At 38.4% G+C, this 20,215-nt stretch overlaps 1 protein-coding gene across 2 annotated transcripts in view; it reads right to left on the bottom strand.

Moving 5' to 3' along the window:
* Window positions 1-20,215, bottom strand: part of PTBP3 (polypyrimidine tract binding protein 3) — a 46,094-nt gene that overhangs the window by 16,590 nt on the left and 9,289 nt on the right. For both annotated transcript variants that reach the window (XM_063421888.1, XM_063421890.1), the window contains exons 3-8: window positions 14,923-14,994; window positions 12,168-12,331; window positions 11,161-11,307; window positions 8,200-8,364; window positions 4,680-4,790; window positions 808-982 (exon numbers count right to left, since the gene is read on the bottom strand). In XM_063421888.1, the coding sequence (XP_063277958.1) occupies window positions 808-982; window positions 4,680-4,790; window positions 8,200-8,364; window positions 11,161-11,307; window positions 12,168-12,331; window positions 14,923-14,947 (787 nt within the window). In that variant the 5' untranslated portion in view covers window positions 14,948-14,994. The remainder of the gene's footprint in view (window positions 1-807; window positions 983-4,679; window positions 4,791-8,199; window positions 8,365-11,160; window positions 11,308-12,167; window positions 12,332-14,922; window positions 14,995-20,215) is intronic.

Genomic DNA, 20,215 nt, shown 5'->3' with positions numbered 1-20,215 from the left:
TCTAATCTAGGCTAACTAACTCAACTATCCAAAAAATCAAACCAAACCCAGTATTTTCCCTAGCTGCAATAGAAAAGTACAGGAAAATAGGGAATTATTCTCCCACACTTTTTACTGTGCCAGTCAATTGGACAGTACTTAGATATCTAATCAACAGTTAAGACAGTCTTTAGCTGTGTATTATTGCTAATGGTTGTCATTAGAGAGAGAGAAAAATAGCTAAAATCATTCAAATTGTGTTGTGTTTCTCCAGTGTCACTTCAAGCAGACACTATCTCCTCTATGCCAAAATGACTTCTAAAATTTAAGAAAACTTCTTAAATTTTATATTTTAGAAGATGAGTACAAACACATATAAATAAGTATAGAATTTTGGATTTTCTTACAGTTTTGTTTCTTGCAGCATTCAATTATTCTAAAATATCAACAAATAAGAGCTAATACTCTTAAAACACTTATTTTCAAGCAGCTTTATGCAGCCAGTGTCAATTTGTGATGATTTTTATTCTGATATGCAATATTTACTACATTACCAATACGAATGATACCATTTCACAGCATTTTAGTAGTATTTTGTAGCTTTTTTACATTAAATTTGCTCACAAGTATTCCTCATGTTATTCTTTCAGATATTCATTTACCATGACTTGGACTTCATGCTTTCCCCAAGAATTTTACTGGACGTCACAAACAAAAATGTACACAAAATGTACCCTTCTATGAACCAGATATGAAGCCACAGCATAAATGCGGCCCCAAAATTATGACCTCAGTGTGTATTTATCACTAGAAGTGAAGGTTTCTTACCAAAGGGAGTAGATAAGGATGTCTCCACAGTTCGTTGGCCATCACCAAAAGGAAGGTCAACGCGAGTGAAATCTCTACTTTTGTCATTGTTGTACTTCACCGTTAGATTAGTTAACTTGGAGAAATCAATATGCAGAGTGCAGCACCCAGTGTAGATACTATGGCCATCCAGAGACTGAAGACAAATAATTACATTTTCAGAGATAAACACATCATGGCAGCCACTACTATAAGTTCATATTATTGCAGTGTGCTGGTTTTGCATTTATTGATGTTTGATGAGGAAAGGAAGACAGCTACAGAAGTGATTTTTCTAGGAAGGTATAGCAATACCAATTGGTGACTAGGGTTGAATACTGATAACTGGTTAAACCAGTAGAAGGTCAACACGCTTCTGTGAATACACATGTTAACATCAGAATTCTGGAATCTTTCCCTTTTTCTTCTGGCCTTGGGAGAGGTAAGCTGGTCCTGGCTCTCTCCTTGCCACGGGGGCCAGGCTGGCCGGGCCCTGCCCAGGCCAGGCCTTTCCTGGGAGCCCCGCCGGGCCTGGTCCGGCCCCTGGGGCCCAGCAGCTGCCGGCGGGGAAGGGGGGGGCCGCAGCTACTTACATCCAGGCAACTTTAAGGCCTGCCCTGCCGTCGGCCTGGGCCAAGGGAGCAGCTTTGGGCCCGGGCTGGGCAGGCCCCGCCCTGATGGCACCAAGGGGTGTGGGAAGCAGCCTTCAGGACTGCCGGGCTGCCAAGATCCTGATGAAGCTGCAGAGTGGCCTGATTTTACCACCTTCGGCCACTGCCACTGCCGGAAGAACAGTCAGGCCCTCTGCAGACCTGGGAGAATGTTAACTCTTTCCTTGAACAGATGAAACTTGCAAAGCACTAACCTTTCCCCAAGTAAGAGGAAAAGGACAGAGTGAGATGTGGAGAGACACAGCATGAGACTGAAGTCAGTGAAGAGAGAGAGAAAGAGTCCTAAGGGAGAGAAAGACTGAGGAGTTGCTTAGTTTGGGCTGGACTTCTCTTGTGAGGCCATGGAAAATGAACTAAAATATCCCTGTAGCTTACAGAATGCTTTTGGGGGGTATGCAAAATTCTAGTCATAGCCATAAGCTGATGTAGCGATGTGATCTAATGGAGAAATTTGAACAGAGAAAAATAAAGAGATGTGAAGCCCTCTGCCCCCAGTGAAAAAGAAGACCTCTGGTTTTTTGAGATGAAGTTTGTTTTAGAGATAATGAAGAGAACCTTTGTTTTATACTAGAACAGTCATCCTTAAAGTGTACCCTAAAAATGCTGATATGCCCATGAGTGCAGCTGTGGGAAAAGCTGCCAAATGGGAGGGACTTAACAGTTTGCAGTTTCCGGGTGGCTGCAGATTCATGACATGGGAGCCACCAGAGGACTGCTCTTGTCTTGTGGCAATGTCTCCACGGGATTTCTAAGAGAAGCTCCCCTCCCTAAGAACTGATGAAAGACACTTTCAAAGAGGTGAAACTGACTGAAAATCCCAGGTTTTATTTCTTGCGTTGTCAATGGAAAAGTGAACAGCTGTTGGAAGAGAGGTATTTTGAAAGTTTTATTCTGATCCTTATGGGTTTTTTTCCCTCATGTAATTTTGTTAATAAACCTGTCTATACCCTTTTAAGTTTTGGGCCTGCTTTGCTTCTCTCCTAATCCTATCTCACAGCAGAAAGAGTAAATAATTCTAGCAGACACTCAAACCACTACACTAATTTGAGAAACAGAAATTGGTGAGCATGAAACCACTACACTCAGCCTTTCAGTACTTGAAGTTGGCCTGTAAGAAAGATCAAGACTGCTCTTTTGTGATGGCAGGTTGGTATAGGACAAGGGGTAATGGTCTTAAACTGGGAGGGTTGATTTGGATTAGCTACATGGAAGAAGTTTTTTACAATGAGTGTAATGAAACATTGGCACAGGTTGCCCTGAGAGGAGCCTGATGCCCACTGGACAGGGCCCTGAGCAACCTGATCTAGTTAAAGGTGACCCTGCTCACTCCAGGGAATTGGACTGGATGACTTTTAAGGGTTGCTTCCAATCCAAACCATTCCACCATTACATGGTTTTCACCTTGCAACTGTGTCCAAACAGTACTTCACTTCTGGTATTAAGCTCTTTTTTTAATCACAAGTAGACTATTATGCTGCCACTATCCTTACCTAAGGAGTAGAGTTCTAGTGTAGTCTACCAGTTAGTATTATATCACCGTGTGCCAATTGGACAAAACATAGCTTTAAGCATGACTTGACTTCCTATATTTATAATCCTAATTCTCTCCCACTCAACACAAAATATCAGATGGTAATAGGAATACTAATGTGGAAATTTACACTGCATGAACTGACCCTTACATGAGGGACTCCAATGAAGGATCTGAAGCACAAGTCCTGTAAGGAGTGCTGGAGGGAGTTGGGGTTGTCTACCCTGAAGAAAAGGAGGCTCAGGAGAGACCTTACTGTTCTCTACAATTGCCTGAAAGGAAACTGTAGCAATGTAGAGGTTGGCCTCTTCTGTCATGTTACAAGTGACCTGACAAGAGGAAATGGGCTCAAGTTCTGCACAGGGAATTTAGACTGGATATTATCAAAAAGTTCTTCATCAAAAGGGTTACCAGGCATTGGAGCAGGCAAGTGGTGGAGTCACCATCCCTGGAGGTATTTAAAAGATGTGCAGATGTTGTGTTTCAGAACATAGTTTAGAAGTGAGCTTGGATGCATAAGGTTTATCATCGGACTCAATGACCTTAAGGGTCTTTTCCAATTTAAGTCCCCAGACCTGGGCATAACTTTAAGTGAAACAACAGAGCAGATGGATCCTGTGCCCAAGAACACCCAGAGGTCTTGTGCCCAGAAGTGGGACATTACTGTTGTGGGTGACGCCATGCTGCAGTGAACAGAGGCACCCGTCTGTTGACCTGACCACTGGTATAAAAAGGTCTCCAGTCTGCCTCTCTGGGACTTGAATTACAGGTGTCATGAAAAAGAATGCTAATGCTTTTCTATACATCTGACTATTTACTACCTCCTGTTCCCTTTATATGAGAACTAAAGATAACTTGGGTGAAGGGGCAGAGGCCTCCTCAGCAATTTCCCTGACAACACAAAGCTGGGCGGAGTGGCCGATACCCCAGAGGGCTGTGCAGCCCTTCAGAAGGGCCTCAAGAGGCTGGAGAGATGGGCAGAGGGGAACCTTCTGAAATTCAGCACAGGCACATGCAGAGCACAGGCTGGGCTCTGATCTGCTGGGAAGCAGCTCCACAGAGAAGGAGCTGGGGGTCTGGTGGACAGCAAGATGCCTGTGAGCCAGCAAATTATCCTTGTGGCCAAGAAGGTCAAGGCACCCTGGCGTTCATTATGAAGAGCAGTGCCAGCAGGTCAAGTGAGGCGATCCTGCTTCTCTGTTCAGCACTGGTGAGGCTACATTTGGAGTGCCATGTTCAGTTGTGGACTCCTCAGCCCAAAAGAGACATGGAGCTCTTGGAAAGGTTGGAAAGGTCTAGAGCAGACCTACAAATATGATAAAGCAATTGGACCATCTCTTTTACTAATAAAAGAGTGAGCTGGCCCTGTTCAGCCTTGAGAAGACTGAGAGGGAATATTATCAATGATTTTCATTTCGATAGACTCATGCAGGTCCTGGAGTATATGCTATACATTTGTTTGCAGTTGATAATAGAGTGCCGTCCTCTTAACTAAAGAGAGATGTCAAAGTTATTCATATGCAACAAGATTGTTAGAATGATAAGTAACCACAAAGTTAACAGTCAAAATATGTTGCTTCCTCTGTTCCTAAGCAGGGAAAACCCTCCAACAAACAAAACAAACAAAATCAAGCTGAATACACTATACTTACCATTTTGGCATAATATGCATTCGTTGCATCAGCATATTGGAGCAGAGCTTGAAACTGATTGTTCTTATGGAACATGACAATCTTCATGACAAAGCCAAATTTAGAGAAAATCTGTTAGGAGAAAAAACATGGGCTTTAAGAAGCAGTGAATAATCCATGCACACTAAAAACTGGCATTTAATATTCCAAATAAATTTCTGAAAAATATTTCTATTGTGAGAGCTGAACTAATATTGTGTGAACTCAGAATTTTGCTTCAGTTAATAAAACAATTAAAGAAAGGCTAAAAAAGATGAGAAAGTATGATAAAATTTCCTTAAAGAATTAGCAACATCTCATCAACTAAGAACAGGGAAGGAGAGTCCAAATAGGCATTTCTCCAGTGTCTTCAGATAAATTGTGGATAATGAATCAGAGCTGAGGTTTGAGAAATGGACTTCACAACTCATAGAAACACAGAACATGCTGAGTTGGAAGGGATCCACAAGGATCATCAACCAAGTCCAGTTCCCAGCTCTGCACAGGACACCCCAAGAGTCATACCATGTGCCTGAGAGCATTGTCCAAAGGCTTCTGGAACTCTGTCAGGCTTGGTGCTGTGATTACTTCTCTGAAGAGCCTGCTCCAGAGCCCAACACCCTCACTCCCCAACTCAGCTTCATGCCATTTCCTCAAGTCCTGTCAGTGGTCACAACACTGAAGAGACCAGCTCCTCCCACTTTCCCTCTGAGGAAGCTGTAACTGCAAAGAGGTCTCCCCTCAGTCTCCTCCAGGCTGAAGAGACCAAGTATCCTCAGCCACTCCCCATAAGGCTTTCCCTCCAGACCTTGTACATTGCTGACTCATATTCAAGTTGCCATTAACCAGGATGGGCAGGTCCCTTTCCACAGTGCTGCTCTCCAGCCTCTTGTTCTCTAGCTCATACACATTCCCCTTCCCTGTTCCAAGCTAGTTTAAAGCTCTGTCAACAAGACCCACTAGCTCTTACACTAGAACCCTTTTTCCCCTCTGAGAAAGGTGCATCGCATCAGGTGGCAGTGGAACAGGTGTTGAATAGATTATCCCATGGCCAAACCCCCCCAAATTTATTCAAGTACACCATGGAGCCACCTGTTGACCTCATGGATCTGTCTGTTTCTATCAATATTATTCTTTGTTACTAGAAGTCAGTTGAGATGGGAACTGCAAACTGCATTTCAAGGTATGCACCTTTATGTTCTGTACATTAGACAAATTCTACAAATCTGTTGAACAAAAATACAACCTTAACAGTTGATGTTCTTATTAAGACCCACTGCCTAAGCAAGAAAAGAAAGAGGAAAGAAGCAAGACAAACACCTATATTATACTTTATAATCAAATAGTATTTGATTTATTGCAAACATAAGCATTGCAGAAATACTTTTAAAGCCTGAATTTAAAGATATATACATTCAAAATAAGAATGTGCATTACATGAAGGTGACTACACAAAAGGAGAGCCACAAAGAATGAGGAAAAAAATAAAGCTAGGACATATACAAGTGCAGAAAAAAATATGTCTAAATTAACAATCAAAGAGGAAAGGCGAGTTTGAGAAATACTATGTTTTCAAACAAAGAGAATCAATGCAAAGTCAGGAAGGCATAAAACCCCTGAGAAATATTACACCTGCAACAGAAGGAAAGGCCACAGATAAGTATAAGCATTTCTTGCCAGCTTCTTAGGCCTAGAGTCAATGATACAAGACTAATGCCCCAACCCTTTGTACCCAGTTTTTCAATCTCTCAGAAACAAGATTTTAATGCCGCAGTCATCATTTAGTCATAGAAAAGAGAACAGAAACCTTTTCACAGAAATTTAGAATTAGTCTTTGAGTTCCTATTCATAAAGCCATTCCTCTTAAGAAATGCCTAAATACAGCTTCTCAACAAATGCTTTTTCATGTTTATCCAGAAAACTTAATAGACCTTTTTAAGATAATGAAGTTTAATGTACTCCTTCCTGTTTGATTTTAAACCTAAACACACTGTACATATCAATTTTGTTTCTGCAAAGATAACACTGAATTTTCAACTTCTTATGATAAATATTTTAAGGTGAACTGTGATTTAAAAAGTTAATTTCTTGACAAGCAAGACAACTTACAAAATACAATCCAAGTAAGACATGACAGCTTGCTTACTGGTGTTCCATAAGATGCTGTACTTGTCAGTGAAAATACTCATTTCCATTAGCCTCACCACACAAAGTAAAAATTAGATTGTAGCTACTGGGCACAAAGCGCTGCTTTAATTAGAGGAGATGGTCCCCTATTAAAAACTCCAAATAAGATCCCTTTTCAAATATTGCTAAATTTTCAAGACATATTGGAAAAGTAGTTACTTGAGAGAGAGCATTTCAAATACTGAAAACATAGCTGTGCTGCACTGAAGCAGACTAAAATCAAATGAAACTAAATTAATATAAATTTCCCCTTTGGTGTTGCATTCTTAGAACTAGTACCACTCCCATAAACACAGGAGCTTGTTCTGAGGTTATTCTGAATGCAATAATAATCCTAAGCAGCTGACACAGAATTTATACACGTTCAGGAATGAGTGAGCAATACTCAAAGAGATGTACAAAGGTTTAGATCAGGCAAATTGCTACATCCAAGTGGCAACTAATATGTACACTAGTTAATCAGTATCATGGTGAGGAGATACAGAGAAACAGAAAATTTCAAGAAGTAAGAGGAAAAACAGAGTGTTGCTAAAAACATCTATTGAGAGCTTAGCAGAGTAGGAAAAGAATCTTCCAGGACTGCAGGTTCCTACAAAATCATCCCAGTTATTCTAAATTGTATTATTTAAATTCCTACATGTGAGGCATGGTTTTTACTGCATAAATTACTACTAATTACAAAAGCTTCAAGTATGAAAAACTTTGCAATATTTGTAAAGTATCAATAGATCCTCTGTACTCAAAGAAGTGGTCTCAAAGTTAGTATTTTTAAACTTAGAACTTTCAACAGCATAGTCAAAACACATAGCTGAAGTTACAGTAATGTCTTTCATAACCATAGCCCACCATTATTCTAAACATTCAGAGGTACTCAAATGCCATTCTAAAGACAAACAATCAAAAACATTCCTCCAGGTAATTTGCATATTACATCACTTGCGCTGAGGCATAAAATTGAATATAAACCCCTAAATATAAAGCAAACTACAAAGGTTACTCAGCAGAAAGAGTGCTATGGATTCAATATTTCACTAGCTTATCATGAAAGCAGAATTAACAGGTCAAGTTTGTTGCTGCTTCCACAGCAAGGAACTAATGAGACAACATGAAAATCTGACTATTGAAGCCCTGTTTACTTGAATTTTAGTTACACAGAACTATTTCAAACCTAGATACCTGGATTCAGGAAATTATTTTAAAGACACAGTCCTCACTCAGAAGATTCAGGAACCACAGGTACTTTAAAAAATTAATTAATGGATTTACAGTAGCAACACTGAAACAGATTGTGACTTATTTAAGCAATCCTCATTACCTGATACAGTATGTCTAAAGTGACAGGGTAATAAACATTTTCAACAACAATTCGAAGAACGGAACCATGACTTGGAAGGACCCCACCTTCAGCAGCAAGAGCACTTGTAATACCCAGGTTTCCATGCTGCACAGCATTCACACCTTGCAATGCAGCTTGGGGTCTCTGAAATTAAGTCATAGCAGACAGCGCAATTATTTAACATACAAATTATTCATACTGAAACAAAGTTCTCCTAAATGAAAAGGACATAAAACATAACTTTTAAAAAAAATATTTCCTTCATATTACTGATTCAAATCCCACATTAATAAAATTGTAAGTCCTACTTTCCACATTCCTCCCTTACAACTAGTCAGTGTAATTCACAGAACTACTATTGTCTAGCTTTACTAGGATTTCATTCCCTTCAGGAACTAAGATTTGGTGGGGATAAGCTTAAAGGTGCACACCCTACTCTTCTTTTAGAGCAAAGCCATCAATCACAAAAAATAGGTTCAAATTTCACTCCTCAAACTAGACTTCTGTGATTACACAAGTCTCAAGTTCACTTGTTTTTCATGGGCTTTCCCCAGAAAGGTCTTCATACTTCCTGTGAGTAGCAGGACCATGAAGAGATGTTCCTTTCCAAATGCAGTATTTTGACCTGATGTCATGTCTCAGCTACACTATTTCTTTGGAAGACATATTAAACAGGGCACATGGCACATGTTATCTAGTTTCAGAAAAACATAACCCAGCAAAATGATCTGTACTTTAGGGCTCAGCCTAGGGACTAGGACAGTAACAGTATTCAGCTGCTTTACTACGGTCTCTAAAATTTAGATAAAACTCAAATGTAAGTGCCAAACAGCTTATTTTTAAAAGTAAACAATGCTGTTGTAGAAGAAAACAAGTGCCATGTACCAAGTTGGTAATACCCAGAAAGAGACCTAAGAAGTCTTATTTGCAAATATACCTATACTTTTCTTGAGGCTGTTATGCAAACCACATCCTTAAAACAAAAATCCTCTTATTTATTTGGTTTTGCAGATAACAAACAGATACAGCAATCCTGGATGAGGAAAGAGACTAATATTTACCAGACTGACAAGTTTGCAAGACTTCAGTGACTTCTGTGTCAGCACAAACGAGTGATTTATGCCCAAATCACTACCGTCAACATTTGTACTGAGAAAATAAATCATGATACACACATCACAGTATATAACTTAGGTATCTAAATGCAAGGTCAACTGAAATTCATCCAGGAATCCAAAATCCAGTATTTCACCTTCAGTACTCTGTTAGTGACTGGACCCCAGGTTATGCCACTGGTCACAGGCATTTTAGCCTTTCAAATCACCTCACAGCTCATTGAAGTAGACTGCATCAATCAGTTTGTCTATTGGCATGTTACTGGAACCAACACTGAAAGTCTTGCCAGAGTGGAGATAAGTGATATCCTCTTATGTCATCCACCAATCCACTCATCTCACCATAAAAGGCCATCACATTGGTCAGGCATAAGGTCCTTTTAAAAACCTATGCTTGACTATGACTAACCACTTTCTTCTCTTAGAATGTTTGGAGATAGTTTCCAGAATGAGTTGCTCTGTTCGTTACTCAGTGACCAAAGTAAGGCTGATCAAGCAGTAGTTCCCCAGATCTTTCTTTTGATCTGCCTTGTCCTTCCTTAAGACAGGAGAAGGATTTTCTTTTTTCTAGTCCTCAGTAACTTTTTCCAACTGTGACAACACTTTCAAGATCATACGGTGGCATTGCAATGACATCAATCTGCTCCCTCAGCATTCAAAAGTGTATCTCACTAGGGCCATAGGCTTTTTGTTTATCCAATTAGTTTAAATGTTCTCTAATGTGATTCTCCTCTACTTCCTTCACCAAGACTTTTACACAGTTCTCATGTGCTTGGTAATACCAAGGGCAAGTCCCAACCACTACAGGCTGCTGAGAAGGCTCTCAGTAATGCACCCTTTTCCATCTCCTTTGTCCCAGCAGGCCTATGTATTTAAAAAAAAAAAATCTTATTTCTACTGCTGATACACTTCAAGGAACCAAACTTGCTGTTTTTTACATCTCTCACAAGAGACAACTCCATGTGGCCCTTGACTTTCCTAACCACATCCCTGCATGTTCAGATAATGCTCTATAATCCTCCTGGGGCACCTGTTCATGATTACAACTTTTCTATGCTACTCTTTTATGCTTAAGCCCAGTCAGGAGCTCCTTGTTCATATAAGGAGTCCTCCTGGCACCTTCACTTGATTTCATGGTCATCATGATGAACTACTTTTCAACTTGAGCTCCTCTTCAATAGTTTTACAGTTTTGCTGTTTCCTGTCTGACTTCCCCATAAGAAGTTACTGAAATTATACATATCAGAATTTGTCTACTGGCATAGTGAAGAGCCTGTTTATTTACTAGTGTTGTGGTTTAACCCTGGTATGTAGCTAAGTGCCACACAACTGCTCAGTCAGTTTCCCTTAGCACAATGGGAGAGGGAATCAGAAGACTGGAAGTGAGAAAACTCATGGGTTCGGTTACAGACAGTTGAACAAGCAAAATGTGGAAGTGAGGCAAAATAAGGTGTTTAAACACTTGCCCCATTGGCAGAGAGGTGTTTTCAAACATTTCCAAGAAAGTGGGAACTTCGTTGAGCGTAACAATTACTTGGAAAGAGGCCACAACTCTGAACATCCCTCCTTCCTCACTATTCCCCCAGCTTTCAATACTGAGCCCAACATAATATGGTGTGGGACATCCCCTGGGTCAGTTGTGATCAACTGTCCTAGTTGAGACCCTTTCCATCTCCTTGTGCACTCTCACTGGCAGGTCAATGTGAGTAGCAGAAAAAGCCTTAATACTTCCTGTCACAAGCTGCTATGAGAAAAATGAACCCTGTCCTAGCCAAAACAATAACACACGCGATTATATCCTGTTAAATGGAAATATTGTACTTACAGCCTGATTATGTTGATTGTCAGTCCTAAGTTCCTTGTAATTGGAATACTGAATATAAACTGGCTGATTGTGGAGGTGAGGTGTAGCTGGAGTGTAGTAGTTCACCATAGAAACAGCAGCATCTACAGAAGCCATTTCCAAAAATGCCTGCAATCAACACACAGCTGATCTCAATGCTGATTTTGTTTACAAGAGAGAAAAAAAGCAAATTTTTTCCCCAATTCCACTCTCACTAGAAGATTATGTGAACATACAATATTGATTTGCTCAGCATTAAAATACATTTGTGTGTGCATGTTTATGGGGCTGTCTCATTCAATCTGTGGGTTTTCTTAAAAAGTTCTACACTGTAAGTACACTATGTCATTTAAGAAGAGGTGGAATAAGTATGACGTATGGGAAGCAATGCTGCTCAAAGTACGACATTGCTAAGCAATTTGTTAAATTCCTGAAACCAATCACTATTACCTAGGTAGCTGATATGCATACTGATTGAAAAAGCTGCAACAGAACATAAAACATCCATCAGTTTGTGCATTGTATTAATCCAGCTCAGTGTTCCAGACAGTTATTTGAATGAATGCTTATTATTTTTAGGATTTCTGTATTTCTTCATGATAGAAACTACTCTGCCACATCTAATAGGATTAAACAGATGTCAAAAAAATAACATGCACATTGGTAACTTTGGCGGGCAGTCTCTTTGAAGACATATGTCATCAATAGTGACAATGTAGTTCTTAATCATCTATATGTTCTCACATAAAGTGGATATAATATTTAGCAATATTATTAACAAATTTCTAGTTCATTAGTTAATCCAAAAGCATATTAAAAACTTAAATTTAAAAACATCCTTTCACATTTAAAAGTATGAAAATCTTCCCCTATCAATGAAATATTTAGACATTGTTGCAATCATTTCACTCAAGCACAAGATCAAAATTCATAACATGAACCACATCTTCAGTCTTGCTCTTGTTATTGAAACATTGAAAATTACATACCTGACCTTTTCCTCTTAGCATCAAGAGATTAGTTACTTTGCCAAAAGGGAGACCTAATGAAACAACTTCTGCTCCGGTAACACCACTTGGAATTTGACGAATATGAAGGACACGTGAAGGGGAATATGGTGATCTGTTTCCTTTACCTTTTTTCTTCTCATTATCTAAAATATTTTAGGGAGGGAGACAGACAAGTAAACAAGACAAACCCATTGCACAGTGTTACATATCAAAACCTAAAGGAGAGAAACTGCTGCCTCAGCACTGGCATTGACTTAGGAATAGTTCTTTGAACCTTCAGAAAAGATATTCCACATCTAACAAAGGGATGGTGTAAGAAGACATCATGAGCTATTCCAAATCTTGATAGCAAGGGGAAGGTGGGGTATGTTTGGCTTTGCTTTGGACTTGTTTATCTTCTGGAGATTTCATTTTGGTTTGCTGCTGTTTTGGTTTTTTAGATGGAGGCCAGTAACTTCTCACCAAATGCCTACATAAGATATTTACAAAATGTTACTTGTAGAAAAGAGGGCAAAGGCCTAATTGGGAGGTAATACATTAATTTTCCTTTTATCACCAATTTATCTTTCTGTGACTAAGCTGGTAACTCAAGGTTTGGGGTTTGTTTTTACTTTATTAAAGAAAGCCTACTGTTCCAAATTATTTTAAGTTTTAAAAAGTCTCTGAAAAAGATAGCATGAAATCCATACAAACTCTTAAGTCTTCCACTCTAACATACTGCTAGCAGTCAGGTTTTTTGAACATATGCCTATTTGGATGCCGTAAGTGACCAATGATTACATTTCAAGAACATTACTCAGTATCCTTGAGAGTACTTTTAAGCAGAACACCACATCTGGAACAAGCATATTGTTCTAGAAACAGTTGCAATGGGGGCAAGAGAGACAGCCTTAATGCCTAACCTGTTGCATTTAGCCTTCCAAGGAGAAATACAAAAGATAGGGAAGAATTTTCTGTATGAGCTTTATAAGAAATTTCAGATTTTGCTACAGTCTAAGGCTGAGAACTGGTTCACACAAGCCATTCTGCATAAGGATGTTTACAGAGGGTGTTTTTATTTGTGGAAGCCAGTAAAATTTCAAGTTGGATGATCAAAGCCCTAACTATACCACACTTAACAATTCTCCCACCTGAAAAATTGAAAAGTCTGCTATGCATTTATTTTTCTATTGAGAAATTTTAAATGGCTTCCTGTACTCTGTATGCATTCTGAAAAATGTGAACTTTAAGACAAACATGACTACATTAAACACATATTGGTACCAAGCTATGACAGGACATATTACTAGTAAACTGTAATAAACTATTTTGTTACTTTTCAGGTTCAAACTGGACAAGATGTCCCTGACTTATAGTAAGTCAAGGAATGCTTGACTAAAGAAAGCAGGAAATGAAGCCTAGTATGAATTTTGCTTTTAGTTTAATATGAGACTCTTGCAGAAGCAGTATCTTCTGGGTTCTGACACATTGTCAGAGGTGACAAAATTGAGCTAAGTGGCAAACTATTCAAGTGCCTCCTTTCCTGCAAAATTTTAGCTACATCTCAAATATAAAACCTCAGTTTTTTAAGCCATGCTTCTTTCTCCAGCAGTGGTTTGATACTAATTTTGATGCAGAGTGATAACCATCTGTATCTTTCAGCATCTAAATTTAAAAATTGATTCAACAATTCTTTAAAGCATGCCAAAGGTGATCACCTTTTTGAATCATATGATTAATTGAGTAAAAGCAAAAAAATGCTTTCAGACAGACCAAAAGAAGCCTTATGAACCAAGTGAAAATTGGTTCCTGATGTACAAAGGGAAGTTCATTACAATCGCAATTCGTGACTGGTACAAATGTATTTCCTGAGTAGCCTGAGGTAGAGAGGTGTACATTTTAGGTATGTGACCCACCAGACCATAAAATACCCAAAACCCCAAACATAACAAAAAAAAAAAAAAAAAAAAAAAAAAAAAAAAAACAAAAAAAAAAAAAAAACCACCCCACACCAAGTGCTGCAGCTAAAGCAGCTAGATTAGGTAAAAAGATGCATTTCAACAGCAATTTTATTTCCTTTTACATTTATATGATTATTAATGAGAAAGCCTACTAATATATCCCAAAAACCTCTATATCATTTAGACAGCTTGGACACCAGTGGGAAGGATCAGTCATTGCACTGTTTATTAATAATACATATTTCAGCTATTACATTGCTGAGCTATAAGCTCATGCTATTTCAAGCCAAGCAGAAACATTTGGACATCATATTGAATTGATCAGCAGAAGTATAAACAACCTGACATGTGTAAGTCAAAGAAATCAAAAAGAAAAATCTTTAAGTTAGCTCCTCAGACTCCTTCGTCTTCCCCACTGAAAATATAGCAAGTCTTAGACACTTACCAAAAGGTCATTTGCTCTGTCCTTTGCCCTGATATAAAATGAACTATATGGAAGCCACTGCTGACAGGCAATTGTCTATGCCACGATTTTGTTAATTTATTTGACATAAAGTTAATTCATGCAACTACTGGTCATTAACACTCCCTGTACACCTAATGCTGGAAGTAATACTAACAAAAGCAGTAGCCAGCTTTCTCTCACTTTCAGCTTCTTGTCTGATCTAAAACTACAGGTAAGCATATACCCTTACTGCATCTTCCTCAACATACACATGCACAAAACAACAAATTAAAAAAAACAACACAGAGAAGGAACACTTAAATAAGTTTGGTTTTGTTTTAATGTATACCTGTAGCTGGAGTAGAATTGCTCATGGTAAAAGGTCTGTTACTGACACCAGAAGAAGCTTGTCAGGACCACTCTAAGAAATAAAAGACAAAATTACTAGTAAAACCTGTTACAGAGAAAGCTCAATACAAAAGTGCAACAATTCCCTTTACTTACTCTTCCCAAGAACACCCTCTGCCTATACACATTACCCATAACTGCCTGCAGCTTATTTTTTGGGAAAAAAAAGCCAACAACATAACTTTTTACCATGTCTCAAGAAATTAGCAAATTCAGCTGTGTTACACTTCATATTTAAATTTATCCCACTACGGTTCACCTTTTAAAACACCGAGAATAACAAATGCTTAAGAAAAGAAATGAGCTGGCTGCAGGCTCTGGGTCTGAAATAAAACACTTCCACAAACACATAGCCACACAGGTAAAGTCTGCATTTGCAACAGGATACAGGAGACCTTGAGCAAAACTAATTTGAGACATATTTAAACATATCCATGGCACATTAAAAAAAAAAACTGGTTTTCAGTACATTTTTTTGAATACATATGACTTAGCATCAAATTCTTAGGACAAAGATCAAAGTATTTGCTTTAAGAGCGTTAACAATTTGAGGCTCTAACTATTGACAGAAAAGAGTTTGAGTACTGCAGATCCTTCATTCAAGAATCAGCATCTAGCTCCAGTAATGTCCCTTTACTCATTAAGACTGCTGTACTAGTTCCAACCAAGCATCGGCTTCAAAATGCCAACAAGAAACAAGGTACCACAACACCTCTGAAAGACAATTAAGTTTCCTGAAACTTTCACCACACTCTTCCATTAAAGTATTTTAATGAAAAATGGAGACCAAGGGAGTGATTCTACAAGATGGAGTAAGTTGATCCAAACGGCTTCTAATCACTTTGGTGGAAAGAGAACTTCCCATTGCCCTTGGTCCAGTATGGCCATGTGTGGGAATGAACTGTTTATCTTGCATCAAGAGTGACCAAGAGTTTTCCTATGAGATTAATCAATTCTCCAGCCTGCCAGCATTCTAAGATAAGTTAGATTAGTTATTCAGCTGAAAGAGAGGTTGAGAAGTGGCAGAATCCACTGCAAAGAAAGAGTAAGGATAAGCCATCATGCTGGCCTGCACTGGCTGCAAAAACACTGCTTGGAGTACTGGCTTATATGGGGTCTGTGCTTAAAGGAGCAATTAGGTTCTCCTCATCCTTGTTAATCATGTGTTCCTGCTCCTTCCCTACTGTGGGAAAATCATTCACAGCAGAAGACTGTGACTAGGCTAGGGTGCTTAAAAACCTTTTCAGCCAAATTTAGCTGCTATGAAGGAGTACAGGTGTTAGTGTGGGATGGAAGAAAACATGAGTGTTCATTCCTCTCCAGCAACAGTTGAGACTTATTTTAACCATGAAACTGCATCTTAACAGTATATTTAAATACAGCATCTAATTGTGGCAAACAGCAAAATCATTTTTACATTAAGAGAACCAAAAAATATAACCCCAGTATTTTAAAAAAATGTCAATTAAATGGTTACTAGATGTCATACATATCACTGTACTTGCATAAAATACCAGAAAGTAATCAATATGCAATACCGGTACTAATTTTCACCTATTTAGTACACCAACACTCAGGCATTGCACCTATAGAGCATACTGTGATTGTAAAATGCATATCATGCTAATATACAAAAGCTGTATGTGCAGATGGAGTAGGAAGTATTAATGATGCTCCTTTATTACTCCAAACCTTCCTTTTATTTACTGGAGGACAGGAAGAAAAACCACTAGTGATGCAACCCCTGTTGGGGGTGTTTAATTTGGCTTTTAACTTAGCATTTATTCAACAAAAGAAGTCTCTGCATATTTCCAGAAGGCTGTGAAAAAACATTGTGTATTACCATGTCAAGCATATATTCTTACAATTTCATATTTCATTTTATATACACTAGTATTAAAAAAAAGACCTCAGACATTTTCAGAAGAAAATATTTTCCAATCTCTTCCATTTTTACTACACACACAAAGAAACACAATTCTTATGGATGAAATGAACTGTTACTACTCTGTGCAACTGGCCTGTATCTGTAAAACTGAACCGGTAGCTCACTGCAGTACACAATGAACTGCTGCTCCAGAACAGTGGACTAAACCAGCTTCAACAGGAGAAAAATTATACCAAAATTACAACCTTCATCCATGATATATGCCAGTACTTAAAACTGACACACCATTCGGTCACTGTATCCTAAGACAATTCCCTAGATCTTGCCATTACACTGACAACCATTAACCCACTACAGCAGACAAAACACAAAGGAACTCTTTAAACCCCAAGCTCATCACCTATGCAACTGTTTCACTTGGTTTATTTTAATAAAAGATCAACAAAGCTTTGGGCCTCTCACAATACAGGGAACCATCATAATTTCAAATGTATAACTGTGTTCATATCTTCAACTGGATACAAGGAATATTTTTAAATAGACATACTTTTAACTATGTTTGCATTAAAAAACAAAACAAAACAATTAAACATTAAATCAAGACACTGTAGAATAATTAGCCTGGCCTAGGCTTGCTAACTCTAGAGCCCTGGCTACAAAACTTAGTTTCTTACAGAAGAATTTATAATCTTACCTGAAGATTTTGGTTATGCTTTTTGTTATCTGAATGCTCCACTGAAACACTACTCCAATTTTTAACTTTTTGTATCAATACAAAGTTATATGCCCACCCATACAATTACAGCACATTTCTTAACTATAGCATGCCCCTTGGAAGGATTACCATAGGAAAACTGCTAGGAAGGCCACTGTTTTTGCAGGTGGCTGACCAAGGTACTTCTCAAGTACAAGAATACTAAAAAGATGCTTTTCATCATCTCCTTGTTTAACCAGCTTATAAATGATAAGTCTTCTCAGTCACTGACTCAAAGCAAAAACAAACCCAATGCAAAAACATTCTAGAAGATTGCAAAAATAAATTGACATCGTGACAGTTGTTCAAGTTGAAGTACAAAATATGTATGTTTGAGATATTCTGGATTAATGAAAAAAATGGTATTTACTTTTTCAGTGTTTCACAACTCTGATCATATAGGATACACAAAGAAATTACAAAATTTCAATCTGTAAAACCATTTGTTCAACCTCTATCTTTCCCACACAGAGGTGAAAGAAGTATTATTAAAATACTTTGTAACCTCAGAACGCTGCTTGCTCCAGCTCCCCGTGAGGCTGCACAGTGAAAGTGAGCAGGCAGGCTCCAGTAACCTTACAGGGCAAGTAACCCTGCTGCCGACCCCTTCCCTGATAAACACTTCTTCCAGCACAAAGCCTACCTCACAGAAAGCAGCACCTGCCTTCTGAGTGCCAGGACTGTACTAATTATACAGCGAATATTCTGTCTTTCAGACTGTGGTAAACAAGGTAAATGGAATTGTTCAAAACAAGGACAGCTACCAAACCAAGGCTGCAACATCCTCCTCTATTCCTGCACTAATTCCATCATCCCCAACACACTGATCATCTCCTAACATCTTAAGATTCCTCTTTTACACGGTAAGACTTTCTACCTCTCCTACTTCAAGGCAGCATTTTTGCATTTTTTGGCGATTATTGCTTGGTGACCAGTAAGACAAGAACAATACAACAGCTATAGCTAGATTAAGTTTATTCTTTCCTCATATTATTGAGTCAGAACTAGAAACCAGTCACTTAAAAAGCTTAGTTCACTTTTGGACCTTTCTTTTAAAAAAGGTAACATCTATAGCACAGAGTAAACAGTCCAAAAAGAAGCCACCACAAAGTGTGGCACTCAGTGACAGGTTAATGAAACAAAGTATTCTGTACCTACCAGATCAACTTCCTGACTAAATAAGGCATAGTACACAACTGACTACAGCAACAGGTTCCTGTCTTGAAATTACTTCAGCTGTTCTACAATTTTTAAAATTCTAATAGTAATTTATGCTAATGATTCTGCAATTCCAGGATAAACCCCACTGCATTTATAGTAAAACATAAAACAAACATCTGAAAGTCAGCAGCTCTAGGTTTCTAAAATCTTTGTAAGTCACAGATAGTTGGAAACAAAAGGATAAGTCTAGTACTGCAAAATCCTTCTTTAGAATGTGTCCATGTGTCAACACTATGACAGGTATCTATCTAGCATTACTTCTGGAATCACCAAATCCTATAAACAATCTTTTAATTTTTAGATAAACTGTAAGTAACACCCTTATTACCCTTCCCTCAGCTTTCAACTGCAGTATTTTCTTCCTCTCTTACTTTCTAGATGTCACAAATTCTTCAGTACAATTCAATTAATTAGAAATGCAATAGTTTCAGATATTGCTGGTTTTCCTAGAATTTAGCTTGTCATCTTTTTATGCTATTATTAAGTCAACAATAAGGAAGATGATAATAGGTTTCACTATGACAAAAGAGCATGGGCAATTTTAAGGGAAAATAATTCTTTCAAAAAGGCTCTCTCTCCACGCATGCAACTTAAAACCATACATTTTTCTACAAGATTCTGCATGACAAAACACATTAATTACTTGAAAATTGTCCCAAAAGGACAAATTTCAAAACATGACACCTTCAAGATATACCAGTGATAAACCATAGTTATATTTAAAGTAACTGTTCTACTGCAAACTCTGTTATTTTCTATAGAATCCAACTGTGAAAACAAAAGCTAAGGGTCATGAGAAGAGTAAAAATTTCCATTATCTTCTACTTCTGCAGCATGTCTCTAGATAATTGCTATATTCATTTACTCTTTCTTCCTCTTTCATGTTTGCAAAGTAGATGCAGCTCCTACTTCCAAAATGAGGATTTGATGTGAAGTACAATGCTGTCAGCGCTAAACCAAAAAGATTTCAAGGAAAGTGGAGCCAAATTATGGGAAACTTCAAAACCATGTATTTGTATTAAAAATAAACTGACTTACACAGATGAGGCCTACCATTTCAGTAAGCTGAAGAAGAAGGAAATTAGGCAATGATCAGAAACAAGCAAGCCTTCTTTCCTCCGCTATAAACCCTCACCCCCAAAGACAGGCTCAAGCTGCTGATCTCCAGTCACCCTAGAAGCACTCCCTTAGCACTGATAGCTGCTCTTCCGCAGGCTTGAATGCTCACTGGCTCTGCCAGCAACACAGCCTCCTCCACTGCCTCTGCTGTCTGCTACTGAAGCTCCCTCCCGTACTGGTAACAACGTACTGCACACTTTCAAAGAGTTATGTAACAGTAATTAAAACATTAAGAGAAAAAACATCATGTAC

The sequence above is a fragment of the Prinia subflava genome, chromosome Z, assembly GCF_021018805.1.
Source record: "Prinia subflava isolate CZ2003 ecotype Zambia chromosome Z, Cam_Psub_1.2, whole genome shotgun sequence".
Taxonomy (NCBI): domain Eukaryota; kingdom Metazoa; phylum Chordata; class Aves; order Passeriformes; family Cisticolidae; genus Prinia; species Prinia subflava.
Note: the sequence above shows the minus strand (reverse complement) of the source record. Positions and strands in the feature narration are given on the sequence as shown.